General features: G+C 49.3%; 1 protein-coding gene across 1 annotated transcript in view; it reads left to right on the forward strand.

The window, feature by feature from the left end:
* LAMA5 (laminin subunit alpha 5) overlaps positions 1-22,144 on the forward strand; it is a 119,376-nt gene that overhangs the window by 55,686 nt on the left and 41,546 nt on the right. The window contains exons 3-6 of the mRNA XM_026862303.1: positions 13,567-13,684; positions 17,573-17,691; positions 17,938-18,108; positions 18,583-18,680. Of these exons, the coding sequence (XP_026718104.1) occupies positions 13,567-13,684; positions 17,573-17,691; positions 17,938-18,108; positions 18,583-18,680 (506 nt within the window). The remainder of the gene's footprint in view (positions 1-13,566; positions 13,685-17,572; positions 17,692-17,937; positions 18,109-18,582; positions 18,681-22,144) is intronic.

Raw genomic sequence — 22,144 nt, forward strand, 5'->3', positions numbered from 1 at the left:
GAAAGTTAAAGGACTATGAGCTGGCATAAACCCCAGCTTCGAGAGGAGATGATTGAAAGAGCAGAGCTGGAAACTGAAGTATTCCTGAGACAGGAGAGGAAGGAGTAGCCCAGCAGGCAGGAGGGTGACAGCCACAGAGCTGAGGCTTCCCAGGTCTCCGATGCGGTCCCTGTCCTGCAGCTGGAACAGACAGCTCTCGCGCAGCCCCTGTGGCCTTTGGGGCGCAAGGAGGCACAGATACCCATGTGGGAACAGATGTGAATGCTGCCTGTGGACTGGGGCGAGTTACTAAATGTTTGTTTTGTAACTTCCATCTCTGCAAAGGCCAACTTGAAGCTTAAATCATCCATCGTGCTCTCTCCTGCCTATGTACCTTTAAAGATGTCTCCATTCTTTTTGTTTCTCTCCATTTGTCTGTGATAACAGCCTGAAGCTAATGGGAAAGGCAGGATGTGAATGGACTTTTCGGACATTCTAGACCTTCATTCCCCATGTGGGAAATGCTTTAAAGTATCTGTTTTGTCCACAAAGACTGCAGCATATTTTTCCCTTTAAAATAACGTTTAATAAGATTTTTTTTTTAAATAGAATTAAAATACCAATAGAAGCAGGAGGGCATAAGCCAAACATTAAGACAAAACCCTTGAGGATAAAATGAGTTTGTGAGCAATTTGGACTTGAACTCTGTGGGAATTGGACTAAATCTGTGAAGTCTTCCCGGATATCCCTACATAATTTGGAGCCCTAAAAATAACACAAAACTTGAATAGCCCAGATGACCTCGAAGCTGCTTTGCCAAGAGACTTGCAGCATTGCCAGAGTAGGTGAACACCCTGCAGCACATCTAGGTTTCAGAAACCCCTGATGAGGCAGTTGGGGGTTTGCTAATTGGTTGCTGGTCCTCATTAGCATCAGGCTGTGATGGATAGAGCTCCTGAGTTTGCTTCTGCAATGAGCAAGTAGTGATGGGGGACAGTGGCCTCTTGAAAATGTGAAGCGAGTCTAAAGGGTCCGATTAAGTCGGTCCCAGGGAGGGCTGTTTCACAGTAGAGAGCAGCCCTCGCTGCCGCCGGCTGTGCTGGCGGGGAGCCCGCTGCAGTGATTTATTCTTGGGCTCTGCTGCTGCACGAGCCCCAGTGCTGACCCACGGGCCTGAGCAACTTGGTGGAGGAGATGAAGCATATGCAAAAAGGTACTTAAAACAGAGTTCTGGTTTGAAACAAAGCAGCCAATTTCCTTTCACCACAGACAAGCCTTATCTCGGGAGATTACGTTTGTCTCAAATGGAGCCGCTGGTGTCACAACCACGCTCTTCCTGGGCAGATACAGGCTTGTGCAAAAATCCCATAGCGGCAGGCTGGGCTCTGGCTGTGGCTGTGACTCAGGAGCCCTGGCCTGTGTGGGACGTGCTGGAGCTAGGGAGTTTGGAGCCTTTTGGTTTGTGGTTGTTTTTTTGGTTTTTCTTTTTAAAACTGGCAGAGAAGAGCTGGCAGGGCTTGTCCTGCAGGTGGTCAGTGGGGCAGCTCAGGTGCATTTGGAGGCATCTTGTCAGTGCCTGACTGCTGCTGTGTGTCTGTGCCCGTACGGACGTGTGCGTCCTGCTGTGCTATCGAGGGAGAAGGCTGCCTGCCTCCTGGGATCCATCTTGCTGGTCTGACAGGCATGGACTTTTCTCCTGTGAGGCACAGATGCATGTCGTCCATAGAAAAGGTCCTTTCCAGGACATGATCTCCTCAACCAGACACAGCAAGTTGTTTTCTCCAGCTCTTCAGAAACACTTTCCAGTGCACTCTCTCAAATACAACTGCAGGAATCATCTGCTACATGGTGGTTGTCCTAAAAGGATTGCACCGTGGATTGCAGATACGCTGCTTAATGACTCCGTCATACCCAAGAGCAGAACATGTTTTATGGTCCTGGCACAAATGTAGCTGGGATGTGTTTGCCTTTTCTCCTCCTCCTATGAACCCAGTGGATGCTGCCTAGCTTGAGATTAGTGCTGGGCTGCAGATAGGTCTGTCTGGTTTGACCAGCACTCTACCAAGCTGCACTCAAGGTGCTGGGGGAATTTTGTAGTTATCCTGTCCTTATCAGCCAGGGGAGAATGCTTCCCCTCATCTCTGCGTGCAAAACTCCATCCCACCTCTGCAAGAGTGCTAGGTTGCCAGTATTTAGACTGGTGTATGGATGTGTATACACTTTTTTTTTTAGCTCATTCATATTTTCTGTGATATTGTTCTTTCTGAAGCTGGGGCAGGAAGAGGCTGGAGATAAGATGACGGTAAAAGGCTGGAGTAAACCCTGCAAGCAGAGATAATGCACTTCAGAGAATACAAGTGAACTGGCAGACTGGAAAGTTCAAGGAAATCTAAGCTGCTTGTCAGTCAGGATGCTTACTTTTCTCACCAGCTGCTCTGCACAGCCAGCTTGTCTTGTGATGTATATGAAACAGCTTCTGGTTTATCTTGGACTACACGTTAGATACAAGTGGTCGTTATGTTTGGAGTTGTATGACATCATGTATATTACTTAACTGAATTTTTATTTTTTTAACCTTTGTCCGTTTAAAGGATTTTGCTCTTATACCTGGTCTAAATCACAAGGTCTCTCATGTACCCTCCTCGGCTTTTCCTTCCCTGCATTCTTGTTCCATGAATCCATCTTGTGATGTCTGACACTTCTACAAAGAGGAGAAATTAATCACTGTGCATTTTTGTCTTGATTTTCCACCCTCCCCGCCCCAGCTTGTTGGGCAGTCAGCATTATATCATTAGGGATTTGTGAACCGAGTGGAGAGAGGGCTCCTGCCTGTCTGCGTTGCAGGTTTCTCTAGCTGCCTGGGTTCGGGAGGGTTGAAGGCAGAGTGATGATGGGGAGATAAACTGAGCTGTAGGAACTGGTTGCAGGGTCACACACGCACCAGGGGGTTTAAGACTTTCAAACCAAAATCATGTCTTGAAGCACGGCCTTGAAAATTGCCAAGCATTACCTCTCATAGGAGCTTGAGAGACAGCTTGGGCTGTCTGCCTGCCTGCTCAGTTTGGGCCCAAGCTGAGAACCAGGCAGACTCTTCTTTCTGACCATCCTAGTTTTGTGGCTTGGCTTGAAGTACCCTCAGGAGTTCTGCACCGGGAGGCACCCCGTCTTTATCGGGGTGTAATTTAACCACAAACACTGTTCACTGAGCTTAGACATCATCATACAGGTGCCACGTGTTGTGCCACAGAGTTATTTACTTCAGCACTCCCGAGCTCATCTTCAGTGGCTGCTGCTTCCAGAAGTTGTGCAAAACTTAATGATCGTGCTCTGCCGCTTTTTAATTGCGGAACAGAAGAAATGAAGTGGTATGAAAGGTCAGAGCAGATTTCTTAGCAAGGAGCTGTTTGCTCTTTGGAGGAAGTTGAGGAATTTTGGCCTGGTGCACGCTGAAATTCCTGCTTGGCTGTGTGGGAGCTTTGGCTCAGGGGAGGCAGCTCCATTCGCGAATCCATTGAGGCTTCGCCTTGACTTTTATTTATAAGGACACAAACACTTCGCGCCTTGCAAGCTGTGTTGTGCTTGCCCCAACTGGTGGTGGCTTGCAGGAGTGGGCCATCGGGAGCCGTGCGGAAGAGCCCCCCCTGCTCTCCCCAGCCTCCTCCCAGAAAGGCTCCCGGGGAAGAGGCTGCAGCGTGGGCAGAGCCCGCGGGACCCGAGTACATCAGAGGCTTTGAGCTCTGCTGTGCTGGACCGTGGGCCTGCACTTGCTCACAGCTGTGCCCATACATCTGGGCCTGGAATGCGCTGTGTTTCGACGACTCGCTTTCCTCGCCGTTGCTGCCAAAGTCACGGATTCCTTCTATATGTTTTAAAAGCAAACAATCCGTGACTACAGACGCTTTATTCGCCGCATCTCGGCACTCGTGCAGCTGGGTGAACAGTTAACTAAATTAACTGAGAGCTGTTAAATTATACTCCGAGGAAATGGGAAAGACTGGGAGCAGCGCTGAGCTTTACTGGCAGACCCTTGGTGAAATCTTCTCGTGGTGACGTTGTCCTTGGCTGGTAGAGGGATGAACGTGGCCTTTTAATGGGATTCCTTCTCTTCTTTGTGCTTAAGGTCGTAGTTTCTACCCTGTTAGACTGCACGTTGGTAAACAGGAGGTACCAGGCAGGGCCATCGGTACTAAAAGTATTACAGCTCTTGACTTCAAGCCCATTCTCTGTCCCAGGAGCCTGTGGAGGCTTTGCAGACCGTATCTGTAGCTGCTGGGACGGTTTGACAGTAGGTCTCTCCTTCCAGCCGTGCCAGTGCTTGCAGTCCAAGAGGTGGTCAGTCACTGGAGAAGAGGGATGTTATTTTTGTCTAAAGCCTGATCCCCTCTGCACAGCAAGAAGTAATGGATAGATGGGTGTTTTTAGCCATATGGGAAGAGGTTGTGGCAGCATACTGTGGCATCCTCTTCATACATGTGTGCTGTGTGTTGTTTGAGCCTTCCTTCACAAAGCGACCAGTTGATGTTCTTGAAATATCAGTGTAAGATTGTTCCCTGAGCAAAGGCAGCGAGCTGCTCTTGAGGGAGGTTGTCCATGTGAACGGGAGCACTGGAGAATGACCCAGACAGATGCAGAGTTGAAGTGGACTGAAAAGGTTTTATTTTCAGAGCAGTGCCATGCTGGAGCTCACTGTGAGGCACTGAGCCTTTCATCCTGGGCACGGGGACCAGACATGTCCTTCCAGGTCAGGGATGTGCTCATCATCTAAAATTTGCCATGGGGTACTCCAAGAAGATTTTTTTTTTTTTCCATTAACCTCTTGAAGTCTAGCTGGCATTAAAAACTTGAGCCAGTTCTTTCCCATTAGTTACCCCCCCCAAAAAAAAACAACTCTTCCTGTGTGTAAACAGCCAGCTCCATGAAGAGGCTGCTGCTTTTTGCCATCTCAACCGCTGTCAGATTACATCCTTCAAATCATGCTTTTTCTTAGCAATTTCAGATTTAGCATGCAAGCACATCAGTTAGTGTTAACAACCAGGAACTCCCTGATTTTCCTATTTATAGAAAAGCACATTTTCCTGTATGTTTGGGATTGCTAGTTTTTTGCTGGTATGCTAAAATTAGCTGCAAACTCCTGTTAATTCAAGGGAGGAGAATCAAGGCAATGGACCAAAGGCCCTTGAAAATCAGCCCCAAGAACAGTGTGGGATTTTTTTTCTGCTCAAAGCCATCATCGTGTGACTGGATTTTTTTTTAGCTGTCTCGATTTGTGTAACTCCCTGTTAATTTCCTCTGCAATACCAAGTCTGGTGCATCTGCTCATTGCTCACCGATCTACACAGAACTGCTTGCAGGTGGTTTGACTTCTTTGCTTCTGCACATCAGACAGCAGGGCACAAGCAGATGTTACTTCACAGTGGGGGCCATCAATGCCTACCCATTAGTGCACCTTGTGAGCCCAAAGACTGATGTTTATTTTCCACTTTTCTCCTTTGAGCCTTTTTTTTTTTTTTTACTCTCTTTTCAAGTAATACAATACTTCACTGGGAGGAAGACCCTGGTATAAACTGCTGCTAATCCTGACACTGACTAATTACGATGCAGATATTTTCCTGGAACACCTGACTCCCAGAAAAACCATTCCCAGAAGCTTCCTAGAAGCATGTAACAGTCAAAGACAATTGACACCTCATGGTAAATAGTCTGAGGATCTGAAATCCTGAAGATAGTCGCTGTGTCTTATCTCTGACGAATTATGAAATTTTAAGGTGTCTGCAAGATGATTAAAGCAACTGGGGAGGACTGCAATCCTCATGGTTGGGGGACCCACTTCTCTCCACGTTCATGACTTCAGCCTGCTCCTGGCCTCGTGGGCCAGTGTTTGTCACCCTCTACGAGGTGCCCAAGGCTGTCCGTGTTGTAGTAGCAGGGGAGTCCACTTAGCCCTTCCTAAGGGAGTTCAAGTTTGGGCTAAAAGACAAATATTTAAGTCTTGTCTCTAAGGGATTACTTTACACTCCTCCCAGCAACCTAGAAAGTGCAAAGGCCATCTCAGCCAAGTCCGCTCTAATCCACAGTGAAAGCCTAGCGTGGGCAAAATCCTTATCTGTAAGTGACTGAAGCCTCATCCAGAGGAATTCCAGCCATCCTCTTCTGTCCTGACAGCATTTTGCTCTGCTGTGATGCTTCTGGTTACCTACACCCACCTTGGGCACGTCTGGCTCCAGTAAGTGACGCCTGCGTGGCTGTTGAGCAGACCCAGAAAGGGCTGATTCTCAATTCAAAAGGGACCCCACTTGCTGAGGTTTAGGCAAAGGCTCGTGTCTGGGCACGTACGGATTGGTGTGTCCGTGTCCCCTGAACGCTGCACGTGTAGCCGTGTGGCGTTTGCTGTTTGCAGCTCCAGGCAGGCGCAGATTTAACGGGGTGCTCCCCAAACCCCACGTCCTGCCTGTACTCGGTGTCACCTGGCTGGACTTCACAAAATCACAGAATGACCTGGGTTGGAAAGGACCTTGAAGATCATCTAGTCCAACTGTTAACCTAGCACTGCCAGTCCCCAACTACACTCAGGGCTAAGTCGACTCTACTCTTAAACCCCTCCAGGGATGGGGACTCCACCACCCCCCTGGGCAGCCCATTCCAACGCCCAACAACCTGTTCTGGAAAGAAATACTTCCTGACATCTAGTCTAAACTTTCCCTGGCGCAACCTGAGGCCATTCCCTCTTGTCCTGCCACTTACTACTAGGTTCAAGAGGCTCATCCCCATGATGAGCTGCACATCAGGAGCCCTGCTGCCCTGTTGGTGGTCATTTCTAACACGTGGCTGTCTAAATCTTCAATTCAGCACTGTGCAGGCTGGGTGAGGCACAAGCGATGGCACTGCTCTGTCCTGCCTTGTGCCAAGTGCTGCAGATTTGGTCCCCCAAGGAATTCTGGCAGAAGGCGTGCGTGGTGCTGGCTGGGGAGGGACAGCTCGCACAGGAGGATGCTGTGAAGATAAAGCCACGCTGTGTGTGAAATTAGTGAACGAGCCAAATCCTTCTCAGAAGTGGTGTTTGAAGAAAAAATCCTTTGTGGAAAATGCCCTATCAGCTGTTCACCTAAGCCAAGCTGCTTAGAGAGGGAACAGTTGCTGTTTAGAAAATAACATCACAAAACATTGGCTTTTTGTTGCTGTTAGTTATGACACAGAGCAGGTTTCATGCTGGCTGGTAGTTCCAAATCTGTAGTTTCCAGGAGAGTGTTTTCTTTGATCTGTCTCGATAACTCTTGAGTTTTGAGAGAAAAATTCGAAAACGGGTTGGTGCAAAACTCAGTCCCTTTCCTGTCCCCCCCAGTCTGGGTGCTTGCCTCTCTCCCCAGCCCTGCAGAGGTGATTGAACAGCTACAGCTTTGCAGCTCTGGCCTCTTGCCCTTGGGCTTGGGTCTGCGCAGGGCTCTGGCTCTCTGGCGCATGTCCTGGGCCAGGCAGGGGCTGGGTGTCACCTCCTAGAGCTGCTGTGGGGCCAGGGCACTGCTGCCCCTGATTCTTTGCCTTGTCCCAGGGTTTCTGGAGGAAGAGAAGAGCTAACCTACATACCGGGGCAAACAGCTCTGGCTTCCCTCGGAGAGGCGTGGGGACACCCTGAAGGGTTTCTGAGCATGGGTGTGATGAGTTGTGACAGACTCTGCAGATGGTGAAAAGGGATGGGTCATTTTTTCTAAAGCTTGGCTATCAAAATGTTGCGATACAAGCATAGGGGACCTTTTCATTCAGAGCCCTGTAACCCTGCATGGGTAATGTGGTAAAATGTCATTTTTAGGAGTGAGGGTTTGACATGCAGACATACAAGAATGAGGCAGGAGGCGCTGTGAGAAAAAGAGGGAAATGGGGGCAAAGTGTGTTTCTGTGCATGCCTGTCTTTCAAACACTGACTTTTGTGCTTTTTTAATTTGGGGTTTGCTTGATCTAAGAGACTTGAGTAATTTATAAAAAATGATTGGATAAAAAGCCACGCCTGCTTGGAGGGGGAACGACCTGTTTTGTGCTGCCTAGAAGGGTTGAAATAGTTCTTATGTGATTAGAAATAAAAGGTAGTCCTTACCAGCAGCTAAACGTGGGAGATTTTAATAAAGGATGCTGATGTATGGGTTAGGAAGAAGTAAATCTGCTGTAGGACAGCAGAAGCTCAGCAGGGGGACGGTCACACTGTTAATGAGTAAATCCATTTCTTCAATGAGAATAAATGATTACAGGCAAAAGATGCAGAAGGGGCAGATCACTGACCTAGAGAAATTCAAAGCAAGTCAGAAGCTCTCTGGCTTTCCAGGGCTCTTTCACCTCCTGCATGCTTGTTTGTGGGGATAAAGGGTGCGTGAAGAGGCTTATTAGCTTTAGCTTCTGCCGTTGCTGGGAAGAGCAGATGCAGTGCCAGCGCTGTCGGGTGTTTCCAAGCCTGACGAGTGCTTGCTGTGCCCACGGCAGCTGGGCAGCCGCTTCTCTGACCGCTGGTGCCTGGGCTGCGTGGAGAAAGGACTTGTGCTCCCGGGGAGCTGCTTGTCCCTGGGGCTGTGGACTGACAACCCCATCCAGGCTCTGGCCTCTGCCACATCTTCCAGGTGGGCTTGTGGCTGCAGGGTTGAAGCAAGGCAGTGCCTGGGGAAAGGATGGGAGGAAGTAAAAGTGTTGGTCGCTTTTGAACGCTCTGGGGAAAAATTAAATTAAAAAAAAAAAATAAAAGACCAAAACAAAATTAAAAAATCCACTTTCCGCAGTGGTTCTGAAATGGTTTATCTGGGGTTTTACTGCCTTCCCTGCTTTCAGTCTGGGTTCTGTGGATGTCTGGAGCTGCCTGGGGTGCAGCACACCCCGAAACGCTGTCGCTGCCCGCTGCGCGTGTGCTGAAGCCCTTTGGGCTGGCCGCTGCTCCCAGCCATGCTGTGCGTATCCAGGAGGCCTCGTATGCCCCTGAAGAGTGGGATTTATTGCCCGTGTGCTGCGCCGTTGTGCCGCACCTGCTCGCCTGGTCCATCCGATCCTTCCAGGAAATCCCAAGCAGGAGTACGGCAGCGCTGGTAATGCTATCCACACACACGCTCCACGGGGGTATTTAGCAGTGTGAGGAAGAGATGAACTGCTTTGTTTTTACGTGATCTATTTTAGTAAGTCAACGCCAAAGGTAATAAATCTGTCTTACAGAAAATTAGAGAGTGGTTTACTGTATAAACTACTCCTGTGCACTCCGGGGCTAGGAGTGAAGCTGCACATAGCTAGATCAACACAGCCTGCTCATACCTTTCCGTCAGAGGACCAAAAAAGGGCCTCTCTTGCTGTTTGTCGAAGTGTAGTTGCCAGTATTACAACAACATGAAGATTGATTTTGCTTATTAAATGTTACGCTATGGCTTTATAGCACCTGGGAGGTGAGAACTTCACCAAAAATCCCTCACCAAAGAAACAGGGGATGTGGCTGGGTCCAGCTTGCTGTCTTGTTTCCACATGTGCCTCCCAAACCTGGAAAACGGAAATCAGTGTTTCAAGAGAGGAAATGGAGGAGAAATGTGCAAGTTTGCTATCGTGTTTTGCTTATGCGGGAGGATGGATGGATGGATGGATGGATGGATGGATGGTCAGAGAATGTGCTGCTCCAAAAGCAGCTAAGTTTCTCTTGTCTCGCTGGATCCTTGTTTTACTCTTCAAATCTTTGCACTGTCACACTGGGCAGTAATCAGAATTATATTTTCATGGATTTTGGTGCTGGATAAAGCTGCCTGCCATCCAGACATGCAAATGCCCTCATCTCCATCTTTCTCTCCCGGCTCCAGGACTTTCTCCATCCTTCCAGGCACTAGGGCAGCCGCAAGTGCTTGTTACTAAGGAAACGTGCTTCAAAACCACTAACAGCAACATCGGCTAGATGTAGGGATGTTACTGTTTTCAAAGAAAGTTGGTTGCTAATTTAAATACTCGTGTCAGAATTTCCTGGCTGAAAGTTCGTTTCATGAAATCCCAGGCCAGGGTGGAAGGTTGAGTTGTGCCTGGCATGTTTTCAAAGGTGGTAAGAGCAAGGGGCTCTGCTTGCCTGGAGACAAGTGTATCAGATCTGGTGCTTCACCTCCTTCCTCCATAGCAAAGGGAAAAAAAAATTGCCTAAGAGACTGGGACCATAGAAGTTTTTATTCATCTGACTGATAATAGGAGCTAAATAAAGGCTTTGGAAAAAACCCCAACCATTTCTCTTGCAATATTGGTTGGGCAGAACTGTACTGGAACTAAACATGGAATGAAAAGTCTGGCTTTTCTGCCAGCTCTATTTTTAGAGCCACTGCTCCATCTTTCTATCTCTCTCAGTTTTCTCAGCATATGCACTTAAAGCAGGCAATCTGCCTTTATTTTTTCTGGCAGGCTTTGATATTCTGCAAGATAAGGATGTTGGATGGAGGGGCAGGGGACTTGCCAGATTTGACAAAAATCCTGAATACCAGGATTCAGGTCCTGTTACAGGGTTGGGTTCATAGTGGTCACAGACTCCTGAATATTTTCTGTGCTCCATGTAGGAGTGACCCTAACCCTTATGTGCTGGAGGGGAGTGAGTGGGCAATATTGTCTGGCTTCTTTGTGTCCTAAAATTGCGGTCATGACTGGAATAAAATTAAGCAAAAGTCTTAACAGCGTGCAGCAGTGCTAACGATGGGTTAGGTATGGAACAGAGGAATTGTGTTTGCCTTTGAGAGTGGAAGTGGGGTAGGAATATCCAAACTGGGCTTCAGCTGAGATACTGTGCTGATCCAGCAATATCCAGCAAGAAACCAGAGGTTCTTGTTCTTTCACAGGTGGTTCTTCCCTGTGAAAAGCAGCAATAAAAGATAAAAAGTTAGCATGCTAGCCCTGGTCTTGGATATTTAGCCCGGCCAGTGGGGGTGGGACTGGCCTTTCAGAGAGCTCCCCGAAGCTGGGATGCAGTTCTCCCCAGTGCCCAACGTGTGTACATGCACAAACCCACATCTCCCGTGACTTAAAATGTACTGAAACCAGCTCCATCATCTTCTTCCAGCTAGAGAGGGCTCGTACAGGTCATAAGCCTGCACGCTACCCAACCCTGCCGCTCCCCTGGCCCAGGAGCGCTTACGCTAGGGCATGCAACCACCATCACTATTTTCTTTTCTTGGCTGTCATTTTCACTTTGTAAAGCACTGAGCCCTAGGCTTGGTTTTGCGTCAAGTTTCAGTTTGTGCAAAGAAACAGTCCTCACCAAGTAGACTGGATTGTAACCCGTGCTGTCCAGAGGCACGGGACTTCTCAGAGCTAGAACTGTGCAAGGAGTTTGAACTTGAGGACATTTAATCAGGATCATTTCTTTCCAGCATGAAACTGGACAGAAAGGAGGTCCCCCTCCAAAAAACTCCGTGGGATTTACTGACTATAAATGCATGGCTGGCTTTGCAAAAAGTTAAATGCAGAAGGTAGGGATATGCGTTGTGTTTCTATTTTTATGTTTGTGGTTGCTATTCGTTCAGAGCAGAGGCTGTCCCAGTGCCTGAGACCAGAACACATGCAGGTATGTTGGAGGTGCAGTGAATTTTGTCCAGCTAAAGCCTATGCCAGATTCCAGCAAGAGAGCTTATTCCCTGTAGAATAAAGCTGGAGGAGGATTTGCAGTGGAGGGAAGGTGTAACTTCAGTGGCTGGTACTCAGCCCTGTTCCCATGCCAAGAGGCAGATGTTAAGCTGTGAGAACTGGGCCTGCAGAGAGAGCAGCTGCTTGAGCTGAAGCCTCTTGGGCTTCACTAACAAATACCAGCTCTGCTGAGATGGTGAGCGGGCAGAAAATGCTGTTCCTCCGGGAAAGCTTGGTCTTGTATGCCTTGACAACATGTAGATTGCAGAGGAGAGTTAAGGCAGGACTTAAGTTTGATTTTCCTCAGGTTTTAGCAACTTGCAAAGGAGGTCTGTTTCCTCCTTGATTGGGCTCACAAGCCTTTTGGCAGCAGGGAACCACTTGGATTTCTTCGTTCTGGATGGCACCAATCCTTACCAGTGCAAACCCTGAGAGTGGTGGCAAGTCCCACCCTCCTGCCCATTCACAGCTGAAGAATGGCCCCTGACCTACTGTGCTTCAGCATCACACAGATTTCCCAGCTGGATCTTGTTGACTCCTCCCCGAGCATCTCTCTCAAGCCCCCTTAGCCTACACCCAGGTGTAAGTTCAGGTGCCACCAGCCCTGATAAATGGAGGAGAGGCTGGTCCAGCAGGGGCCTGAGGGAATTTTTGTCTGTGTCCTGCTGAGGAGGAGGCTGAGCTGGTGCCAATCCCCAGGCCTGCACTCATCCTGTTGCTCTGCACCCACACAACAGCGCTCAGACCCCCTCGTCTGAACGACCATAACAAGATGTGCTTTATGAATGATGTAGTAGAGTTAAATGCCTCTTTCTTGTCTCTTCTTCCCTTTAAAAACCCTTTAAAAAGCCTTCTATGGATTGTCAGGGCTATTTTGGAAGCATGTTATTGTTAATACTCATCCTCTGGCTCAGCGATGTGTGTGGCCGGGGCAGGGCCAAGGTACATGCTGCTGTTCTGGCCCTCCTGCAGCTGGTTATGGCTGGGGCGGGCGGGCTGAGATGGGCACGGAGCCGTCCTTTGCCTCCCCTTGCTGAAGTGTCCCTCTGGAGACCTGATAGTCTTTGGGGGATGTATGCTCCTACAGCACCAACTTGGTTTGAGGAGGAACTCCTGAGCTATAAATCTCTCCTTTTCAAGCACTAAACTCCCTTTTGGGTTGTTTTTGACATTAGGAATTTTTTTCTGATAAGAGAACTTTATTTGCCTTTAAATATCACTTTGTGACAGGATGATGGAGTGGGGATTCTTGGAGCGAGCCCGTGCCAGCCGGAGAAGGGAAATTCTGCTGGAGCTTTTGTTTCTCCAGCACTGACATTTTAGCTCTTTGAAGAGTATATTTACTTTATTCTTGGCAGGGCTGTGTGTGCGCACGTCAGTGTCCAGACAAATGGGAGCAGCCCAGTGCTGGGCTGAAGCCAAGTGGGTCTCCTGCTCTTCCCTCCCTGTGGCACCTGGGGGAGAGGAGCTGTGCTGGGACCTTTCTGCAACCAACTTGTAAACGCAGACTGCACGGGTGGAACAGGGCTGCCACGTGGAGATCCTTAAAATTAAAAAAGAAGGATTTTGTGATACTGTGTGCAAGGTGCAGTCGGATGTTCCCAGGCTGGCAGTTCAGGGTGTCACCAAGAACAGCCCCCAAGCCAGGTCCCCCAGAACAGCTTCATAGCTGGTTTATAGTGCTGCCTGCTTGGGTCAAGGCTGATTCTATGGTGTAGCCCAGCACGACCCCCCGAGTATGGCCCGTAGCCACAAAGCCTGTGGTTTGTTTGCATTCAGACTGGTGGGAGCTGAGCTCCCTAATCTGTCTCCAGCATCCATGTCGTATCACGATCCTTTTAGATATGGAGGATTTTGCTCCACAGGCTGCTTGTGAGCTGCAGGATCTGTGAAGTGCCAGTTTGTTTATTTGGCTTGGATCCCACTAAGCTCTCCTTGATTTTCATGATGCCTCGAGCAGCCAGCTAACTCTGTGTTCTTTTCTTTCAGCTCTTCCACGTAGCATACGTCCTGATCAAATTTGCCAATTCCCCTCGTCCTGACCTCTGGGTGCTGGAGCGATCGACTGACTTCGGCCTTACCTACGAGCCCTGGCAGTATTTTGCCTGTAAGTATGCCAGAGTTACAAGAGAGCTGCAGCTTAGTGCCAGGTAGCGAGGCCACAGCGAAGGCCACTTGCTCTTTGTGCAAATACCAGGCTGGTTTTGGAGTTTGTTTCTGTGTCGCTGCTTCCCTGTGGTACATGTCCTCTGTTTCTTCTGCCCAGTAAGGCTGCAAGAGTTGAAGTTTAGATCAGAGCAGGTGGGTGAAGTTGCAGCACCCCTCAGGGCAGAAGATCTTTTTTGCTCTCTGGAGCTAAATGTATTTTTTAAAGTATTGTCATTGGTGCCCACCCAAATCTGTGTGAACGCCAAAGCTGGCACCGGTGTCAATAGTTGGGTGTTGCTGATCTAGGTCTGGAACATGAGATTTCTTACCGTTTCCTCCCTGCCCTCTCTGTCTGCCCTGGTCTGTATCCAGACTGGCGTATTTGAGCTCCTCCAGAACCAAACCAGAGGCTCGCTTCCAAGTGGCTGCTGTAACAGAAAAATCTGGAGGCAGAAACAATCCCCTTGCACTTATCAGTACAGAGATCAGATACAGCCTGTGAGGGCAGGGAACCGCTGTCCTGCTGCTGTGCAAGGTGGGATCAGAGATCAGGATGGCGGCTGCAGAGATCCAGTCTGTGCATTTGGCTTCCCAGTTCTCTGATTAAAACCTGATCCCTTTAGAAACAGCTGGTTCTACAAAACTCATCTCCCAAAGGGTCTGTGGGGTAGCTGGGTGCTGAGGAACTTGTTAACCACCAGCCCCTCCCAGAAGCAGCAGCAGTCATTGGGAGAAGATGTGAGTTAAGATCTACAGCCAGAGCTTAAAACCTGGCAAGGACCTCGGAGCACACGGAGGCCTCACCTTGGGCTGCCCCTAAAGGCTCATATTTCTACCTTACCTGTCAGCCTGTGCTTGAGATTTTCTGGCTTTTTCTCATGCAGGAAAGAGCTGCAGACATTTTACTTGCTGTGTTGCCTTAGCGTGTAGCTCCTCTCCAGTGAGGGTGTTTCCCTACGAGCACAGAGAAGAGGGGAAATTACTGCTGTCAAATTGCCTGCTTTTTTTTTTTTTCTATTTTCTCTGTGAATTTCTCTTCCAGCTCTGAAGCCTCTCTTGGGGCCCGCTGTGGTCACGTTATTGCATGGGCTGGGGCTGAGCGGGGAGCTCTTGTCCCGCTTGCTCGTTCCTGCTTGTAGTGTCGATGCTGCAACGTCTGGAGTCCTCTTCCCTCCCACAGCATCAGGCCCTCTTACCACCCCCCTTGAGAAGTGACATACAGTGACACAGTCCAGTGGAAAATTCCCATGGAAATAAAGAGGTGGCTGGTCCAAAACCTGCCAGATTTGCGAGCACAAGAAGTCCTTTGCGGAGGTTTATTTTTGGCATGGGGAATTCTGTAGGTGGTCTAATAAAAACACGGGTCAGTTCAGTAACGGGGTTAAAAGCAGCCAACAGAAATGGAAGTGTTCTCCAGAGCAAGCCTTGCTATGGGTGACACTGACCTCGCCAGCTCAGCGCCGCCCCTCGAGCCCCGCTCGTCATGGGGGGTGTTCGGTGCCTCGTGTTCCCCAGCAGTGAGGAGGCTGCTGGAGTGGTTTTGGGCTTAGCTCTTCAGGAGGAGGGAAAAATGACTGTCGTGGAAAGCATCTGTCAGTGCAGCTGATGGGCTTGCTCTCTCGCGTAGCCAGGCTGGAGGGACCGTGGCAATGCGAATCCTCCGTGCATCGCGGCGGGGAGGCACCGTGCTTTCCTCGGCCACCAAAGGAGAAGCAGGAGTGCTAGGGAGAGATTTATGGTGGTGTTTATCTGCATGAAGGGTTCCCCACACAGCGTTTCAAATGGGGACAGGACACGAAAAATGCCCAGTCCCAGCTGTGCATCCAGGCCCACGGAGCCTTGTCTGCCCCAGCTCATCGCGTTGTGCTGGATTAGCTCGTTTCGTCTCGCTTTGCTGGGCAGTGCCACCGTGGAGGGGAAGGCAGGGATAGTGCAGAGCGAGGCTCTGTCTTTTACCTGCTGAGGGTAAGCTTCCACAGTCTGCTGTTTCCTTAAAGCGTTGCTGTGGTTTAAGGCTGATGGGTTACTACTCTGTTTTAGCTCAGAGTGCCTGGCTTCTGGCTCACATGTGTAGATTTGCAACAACTGGAAGAGTTCTTTGGTCTTCCCGAGTAGCTGCTCTTGCTCTTGCTGAGCATCTTGTTTCCAAGCTCAGCCATGGCAGTGCTCTGGGAGTCAGTCATCTTGAGCCAGAGGTGACAGGTTCCTCACTTGGTGCTTCTGAATAAATTGCCTTTAAAAAAGCACCTGGTGAAGCAAAGCTTGGTGGCCAGAGACCTGATGTTAAGTGTTTCCACACCATCTTCCCATGGATGCAACCGAGCTCCTGCTGTTGCCAAAACAGTGTTTCATGGAGCGAGGCCACGTTGCTGGAGATGAGGTGTGGGCGGGTGCAAGCCAGAGGTGAGGGCAGGGGAGGCAGAAGCTCTCGGTGCTCCCCGCTTGCTGTTCCTCCTGCTTTCTTTAGCCTACCAGTGCAGGACCTGGAGAGGGCCATGCCTGCTGGAGGACATTGCAACAGATCTTGGAGGATTATTCCCATGAATTAGGTTAATGTTTCCCCGTCAACTCCCAGTATGAGCTGAGCAGCTCTGGCAGGAGCAGCGGGCTGTGTTGGCTGCCTTTTCTTCCTTCTCCCTGTGGAAACACCCTCAGGAGAGCTGCAGCAACATGTGCTTCGGCACACACTGCTGAGAACTCCTAGCGCAGGTGAAACTGGAGTGAGAAGAAGCAGCGCCTTGGTCTCAGGCTCTTCCCTGGTGGAACAGCCCCAGAGAAGTGCCCTGAGAGCAGCACTGCATAGGTTATTGCATGGGTAGATGTGGTTTGCTCACCACCCTGAATAGTCAGGTCCTGGACTGCCCCAGCATGTTCACTGTGGTTTGGTTGTCTCTGCCAGCACAGGGATGTCAGACATCCTGGGGATGAGGGTGCTGGACTTGCAGAAGTGGCTGTGCAGGGCAGCCAGGACATTCCTACAGCTGCAAGGACAGTCTTGGCACGCAGTGTCCCCAGAGCAGGTCTCAGGGCCCGCAGTGTGACTGCCTGGTGGTGCCTGTCCCCAGGCTTTAGCCAGCCTTGCATTGCCACTTAGTGGCAGGAGCCCTCGATTGCTGTCCCCAAGGGGTGGTTCCGGGTGGCTTTGGCATTTCTGTTTTGTAGTGATGGTTTAAGAGTGATTGCAGAGTTCAGAGTAAGGTGGGAGAAGGAGACATCCTGCAGGCAGTTGCTCTGTCTCTCCCGAACACTGCAGATGCTCTTCCCACACCTGCCTGCCCACCCTGCCTGGGGGGAGATGTCACAGCGGTGGCTGAAGCTTGTGCTTGCTCCTGTGGTGTGGTTCTGTGCTAGCTCACTCCTCAGGACTTACCCAAGAAGGTAAGGAGCCTTGTGAAGGTGATGGTACAAGCTCCTACGTCAGGGGCAGAGCTCTAGCAGCAAACAGCCCTCCCTCAGTTCAGTGGAAGCAGTGTAGCAAATCCAGTGCCAGCAAAGCCAACAAATTCAGACCAGGGTTAGATCTCAAGGTGGTTAAACTGCGCTTAATGCCAAAATAAAGGGGTAGGTTTCTCTGTGGGTGGTCGCAGTAGGTACAGTGGCCATTCTCGCTTTCCTGCAATGAGGTGATTCGGGGGATTTTCTGACCGTATCACTCTCATAGTGACTCCCTCCCTCAGTGGGGTACATGTATGTTAGCAGTGACAGTCAATGATACAAGCGATCTATGTAGTAAATGCTTAACAAAGAGCATACACCCTTCTCTCTTGTTGGTCAGTGTGGGAAAAACAACACAGGGCTCTGAATTGTTCCTTTTCTCTTACTGTTCTCATCTCTGGTTGATGAACAGCTTCCAAGAGGGACTGCATTGAGAAGTTTGGACTGCAAACTGTGGATCGTATCACCAAGGATGACCATGCCATCTGCACTACTGAATATTCCCGGATCGTGCCTTTAGAAAATGGAGAGGTGAGCGGTTGCACATTTTTATCACCTAGAGTTTCCAGGGTTTCTCAGTGATGGTAAGTACTCCTATTAATTGGTTCCCTCTTGACTTTTGGATGCCACTTAAACTACTCAAATTAAATGAGACTGGCAGGGAACCGATTCAGTCACCTTGCAGAGAGGTAAAGGTTGGGTTTGGCTGAGGGAGAGATTGATTTCCTCCCACCTCTCAGGATTACACAGATTTGTCTTCCCTCCTTGCATTCACAGATTGTTGTCTCTCTGGTAAATGGACGCCCGGGAGCCATGAACTTCTCCTACTCTCCTCTCCTGCGGAATTTCACAAAAGCCACCAACATCAGGCTGCGCTTCCTGCAGACAAACACGCTGCTGGGGCACCTGATGGGCAAAGCTTTAAGGGACCCTACGGTGACAAGAAGGGTAAGGCAGACCTTGATACCTCTTACTAATGAGGTGGAAGTGTTTGAGGGCTGTGTGTGCCACCTCTGGGGGGAAGACATCCCTGGGTGTTACCCGTGGGGATTTTCTCTCTACTCGTGCTCCCCGAGCTGAAAGTGTCTGTGACAGATGCCACTGCTGCCGTGGCTGGAGCTGGAGGCTGCTTGGGAAGAACAGTGCTTAGCACCAACAACGTAAAACTGGGAAACACCTCTTGGTGTTGCAGGTGGCTTTCTGGCTGTGCTGGGAGACCCGACTTGTAGCTGATGGGCTCAGTTAGTGGTGATGGGTCTTACCATAGGCAGATATTGCAACCTGCAAGGCCCAGCTTGTCTCTGTAAGGGAAATATCCCAATGCATCGTTTTACTGGATAAAGTCCTGCTGAATCCTGAGCAAGGCAGTTGTGAAGCTTATTCATAAAGATATAAATGACTAACTTTAACTGTGCTCTCCAGTATTATTACAGTATCAAAGATATCAGCATTGGAGGGCGCTGTGTCTGCCATGGCCACGCAGACGTCTGTGATGCCAAAGACCCAAATGACCCTTACAGGTACGTTTTTCACAGTCCCAGTTCTGTGTAAAAGCATTTGAATTGTTGTGCTAAGAATGAAAGATACCAGTGTGAGTTGTGTCCTGTCTTGAGCTCGTAATTGTCCCAGCACTGTTGTTTGTGTCTCTGTCCTGAGAACGAGTCGGAAACTGGTCCAGTCAGGCTGTTTTTCAGGCAGATCAGCTCCCTGGTCTGGTTTCCCTGCCCACAACTTTGCTATCCCCATGGGAGCAGAGTGCTGGAATGGGAGAGGGTGGATGTGCAAAGCTGATATCTTGTTGAACATGGAGGTTTCTGAAGTTGTTCAGAGAAGTCTCTTGCTTCCCATGTGGCTTCTTAAGAGTTGGGGCAATGCTCTCATAAATAAATGGTCTCCCAAGAAACCAGAGATTCTACTGCCCATTTCTACTCGTAAGAACCATAAATCGGTTGTGGATGTAGCTAGACAGTTACTCTTTGCCAAAAATCAGGAGCATGCAAAGCAGTTACATTATGGCTCATGGGATTCTTCCCATCCGCCTTGGCAGCTTGAAATGCCAAAGAGCTCCTTCAAACCATGAATGTGTTGCTTTTTAGCCATCTGTTTGCAGCCTGAATGTTGCCTTTATGAAAGGGATGGGTAGATTCAGCTGGACGAGGGAAGCTTATATTTCTTTCTCATCAGGATCATGTAGAGCTTTTGGATCTTCTAAAATAAAATTCCAGTGAGTCCCAGCCAAGGTTAAAGCTGCTAAGTATTAAAACAAAGATGTATTGGTAAGCAAGTCTGCCTTAGCGTGCCAAACTCTCTGACAAAGGGAAGTTCATAAATATTTCAGCGTACAGTTCCTTGGGTTTGTTTTAGACTTTGGTGTTGCTGGATGCACGCTACACCTGTGTACTGGGGCAGAAGGGCTCCATGGTGCAAAGTGATTCTTTAACAGAGAAACGCCATGGCATTTCTTGGGTGTATCGATGGCTCAGGGCTCTCCAGGAAGAGAGGGAAAATTTGAGGGACAAGAGGTGTGTTGGGAATCCTTGTTCAGTGCCACTTCTGCTGATGACTGTCTCTGCCTTCCAGAACTCCCCTCCTCCACTCTCATTTGGATGCATTTGGCAGCTTCGCTTTTGGCCCCAAACTGTGCTCTAATGTTGCAGCACATGTTCGTAAGCAGCTGTTGCATTTCACCCAGAGCAGATTGCTCCTGCCTGGAGGAGAAAGCATTTCCTACTTGGGTGCTTTGTACAGTCGGGGCTGTAAAGCCCTTTGGGATGCATCAGGACAAGGGTGCTGGGTGAATAGAAGAACATCTCATGGCATTGTTGTACCCTCTTAGCCAGCCCTGGAGCACAGAGAAATCAGCAGAAATATGATACTTTCAGTTGAGAAAATGAGTAATTGGTGAAACGCTGACATATTCTCCAAGGCTCCAGCAGCAGCTGTGTCGAGAAGCGGGCACTGCTGGGCAGTCATCCCACCCCTCCTGTCCTGGTGTAGCACAGAGCCCTGCCATAACGCTGCATGACGAGGCATCACAGAGGCAGCTGGCGCTCAGACACACTGTCCCTTCGTGTCGTGGGCCTCAGCTGCCAAAACATGTCATTTCTTCAGAAATCTGTGTGGCCTTTCTTGAGTAGGAGGTGCGGTGTGTCCCTCTGCACATGTCCTGCCTTTTCAGATGCCCATGTGTGACAGCAACAGGGCAAGGAAATGCAAATAGGAGGAGACAAGGAATGTGAATTGGCCCGACCTTATTAAAAATCCCAGTTATGTCTCAGCCTGTCTGGGAGGTCTCTGCTTCTCAGTTTAACATCCCTCTTCTGCACATGCCTGCGTTTCTTTTGCCTGTTTCCCAGAAAGGCAGGATGAGCACTTTGATAGAGGTGAGGTGAGCTAGAAATCTTGGCAAAGACTTTAGGACATGATGGAGCATGTTCGTGAGCTGACTTCCTGGCTATAAATGATAATGTTTATCCAGCTTTGGAAAGTTTCTCTGAAGTGCCAAGTTACGGAGACTGCACATCCAGCTGTGTTAAGTTGGCAGCGTGTCCGGTCCCCATGTGAGTGTGTACGTGCAAGGGCCTACAATGTGTGGGCAGATGCAACCTCCTCAAGGGTCCTTTGCACTTTTCACAACTGTCTCTCCTTGTCCAAAGAAAGACTGGGCTGAATTAAGCAGAGGGAAGGAAAGTTCTCCTGCTTAACACCAGCAGGACCAGGCACAAACCCTTGGCAAACCATTGAGCAGTGCGATAAGCATCAGCAGGGACCTGGCATGTTGGAGATGGAGAGCCCAGACAGCAATGCGGCTGCTGTTGATGTGAGCTCAGGAGAACCCTGCAAGTGCTCTGCATCTGTCCGATAAGAGCAACTGTTTGGGTTCACTGCTCCATCATGGATGCCACAAGAGAGGGAACAACTGGAGAGTCTAGCTGCAGCTTCTGTGCCTGATGCTAAGGATACTCAGCATGACAGCAGCAGCCTGGCTGGTCAGAAGCAGATCTGCAGGACACCAAGAATGCTTTCCCACTGCTGGATCCTGAAGGCTGACTTGCTCTTCCCCATGTTGGAAGGGAAAGCACCATGCATGCTGGTAGATTTGTGCCAACTGTGAGTCCCTTTTGCAGATTATTTTTTTCCCTCGGTACAATCAGAACCAATTAGGGGGAAGGGGTTTTTTTTTCTTGATTGTGCTACTCGGGTGTCCCGGCCAAATCCAGCTGTTGTAGTGCTTGTGTGCTGCTCTCAGCTCTGACACAACTGCTCCCTGGAAACTGTTTATAGTCCCTGTTATTGAGCATCAATTCCAGTGGGAAGACTGTGGTTTTATTTTTTACGGCAGGATGACCAGGAAATATGTGCTATGTGAACACAGCCGCTCCCTCTTCTTCCTTGTATATATTCAATCAATGAAACATCTAAATATTGTAGCTTATGCACATTTGTCCATAGTTCATTAGCAGCACGGACTCAACACAAGGTGCGGTAAAGCTGCCCTGATAGATGAGCTCTCTCAGAGGTTATTGCTAACTCTAGACAGCAGAGACTAAATAAATAGCTCCTTCTCAATCTGAAATGTACATCTTTACTCACTGAATGCCATCTTTTTGCATTCTGGGAATGGAACTGGTGCTTTTCAAACATCTCAAACATTAAAGAGCTGGGGTGCGTGGCTGGAGCCACATCCTCCAGCCAGGGAGACTAGCGCTGCTCGGCAGGTTTATAAATTCCCTGACTCGGTGACCGTCTGTCTCCACACATATGTATATGGGTGTTAATCTTGATCCCCAGCTGCTGCCATGGAAGAAAACCATAAAATCGTGTTTCCTTGAAAATTGTGTTTCCTGAGTGGTAGTCAGCCAGGTCAGAGGTCTACGAGTGGTTTCATTGCAGAGGCATGGCCAAGGTTTGCCTCTCATTGAGTCTTCCTGTTGGGTCTGCAAAGCACGGGGAGAACAAAGTTCCTGGTGAATGTTTCAGGGCT

Source organism: Athene cunicularia (assembly GCF_003259725.1).
Source record: "Athene cunicularia isolate RWA chromosome 20 unlocalized genomic scaffold, athCun1 chr20_part1, whole genome shotgun sequence".
NCBI lineage: Eukaryota > Metazoa > Chordata > Aves > Strigiformes > Strigidae > Athene > Athene cunicularia.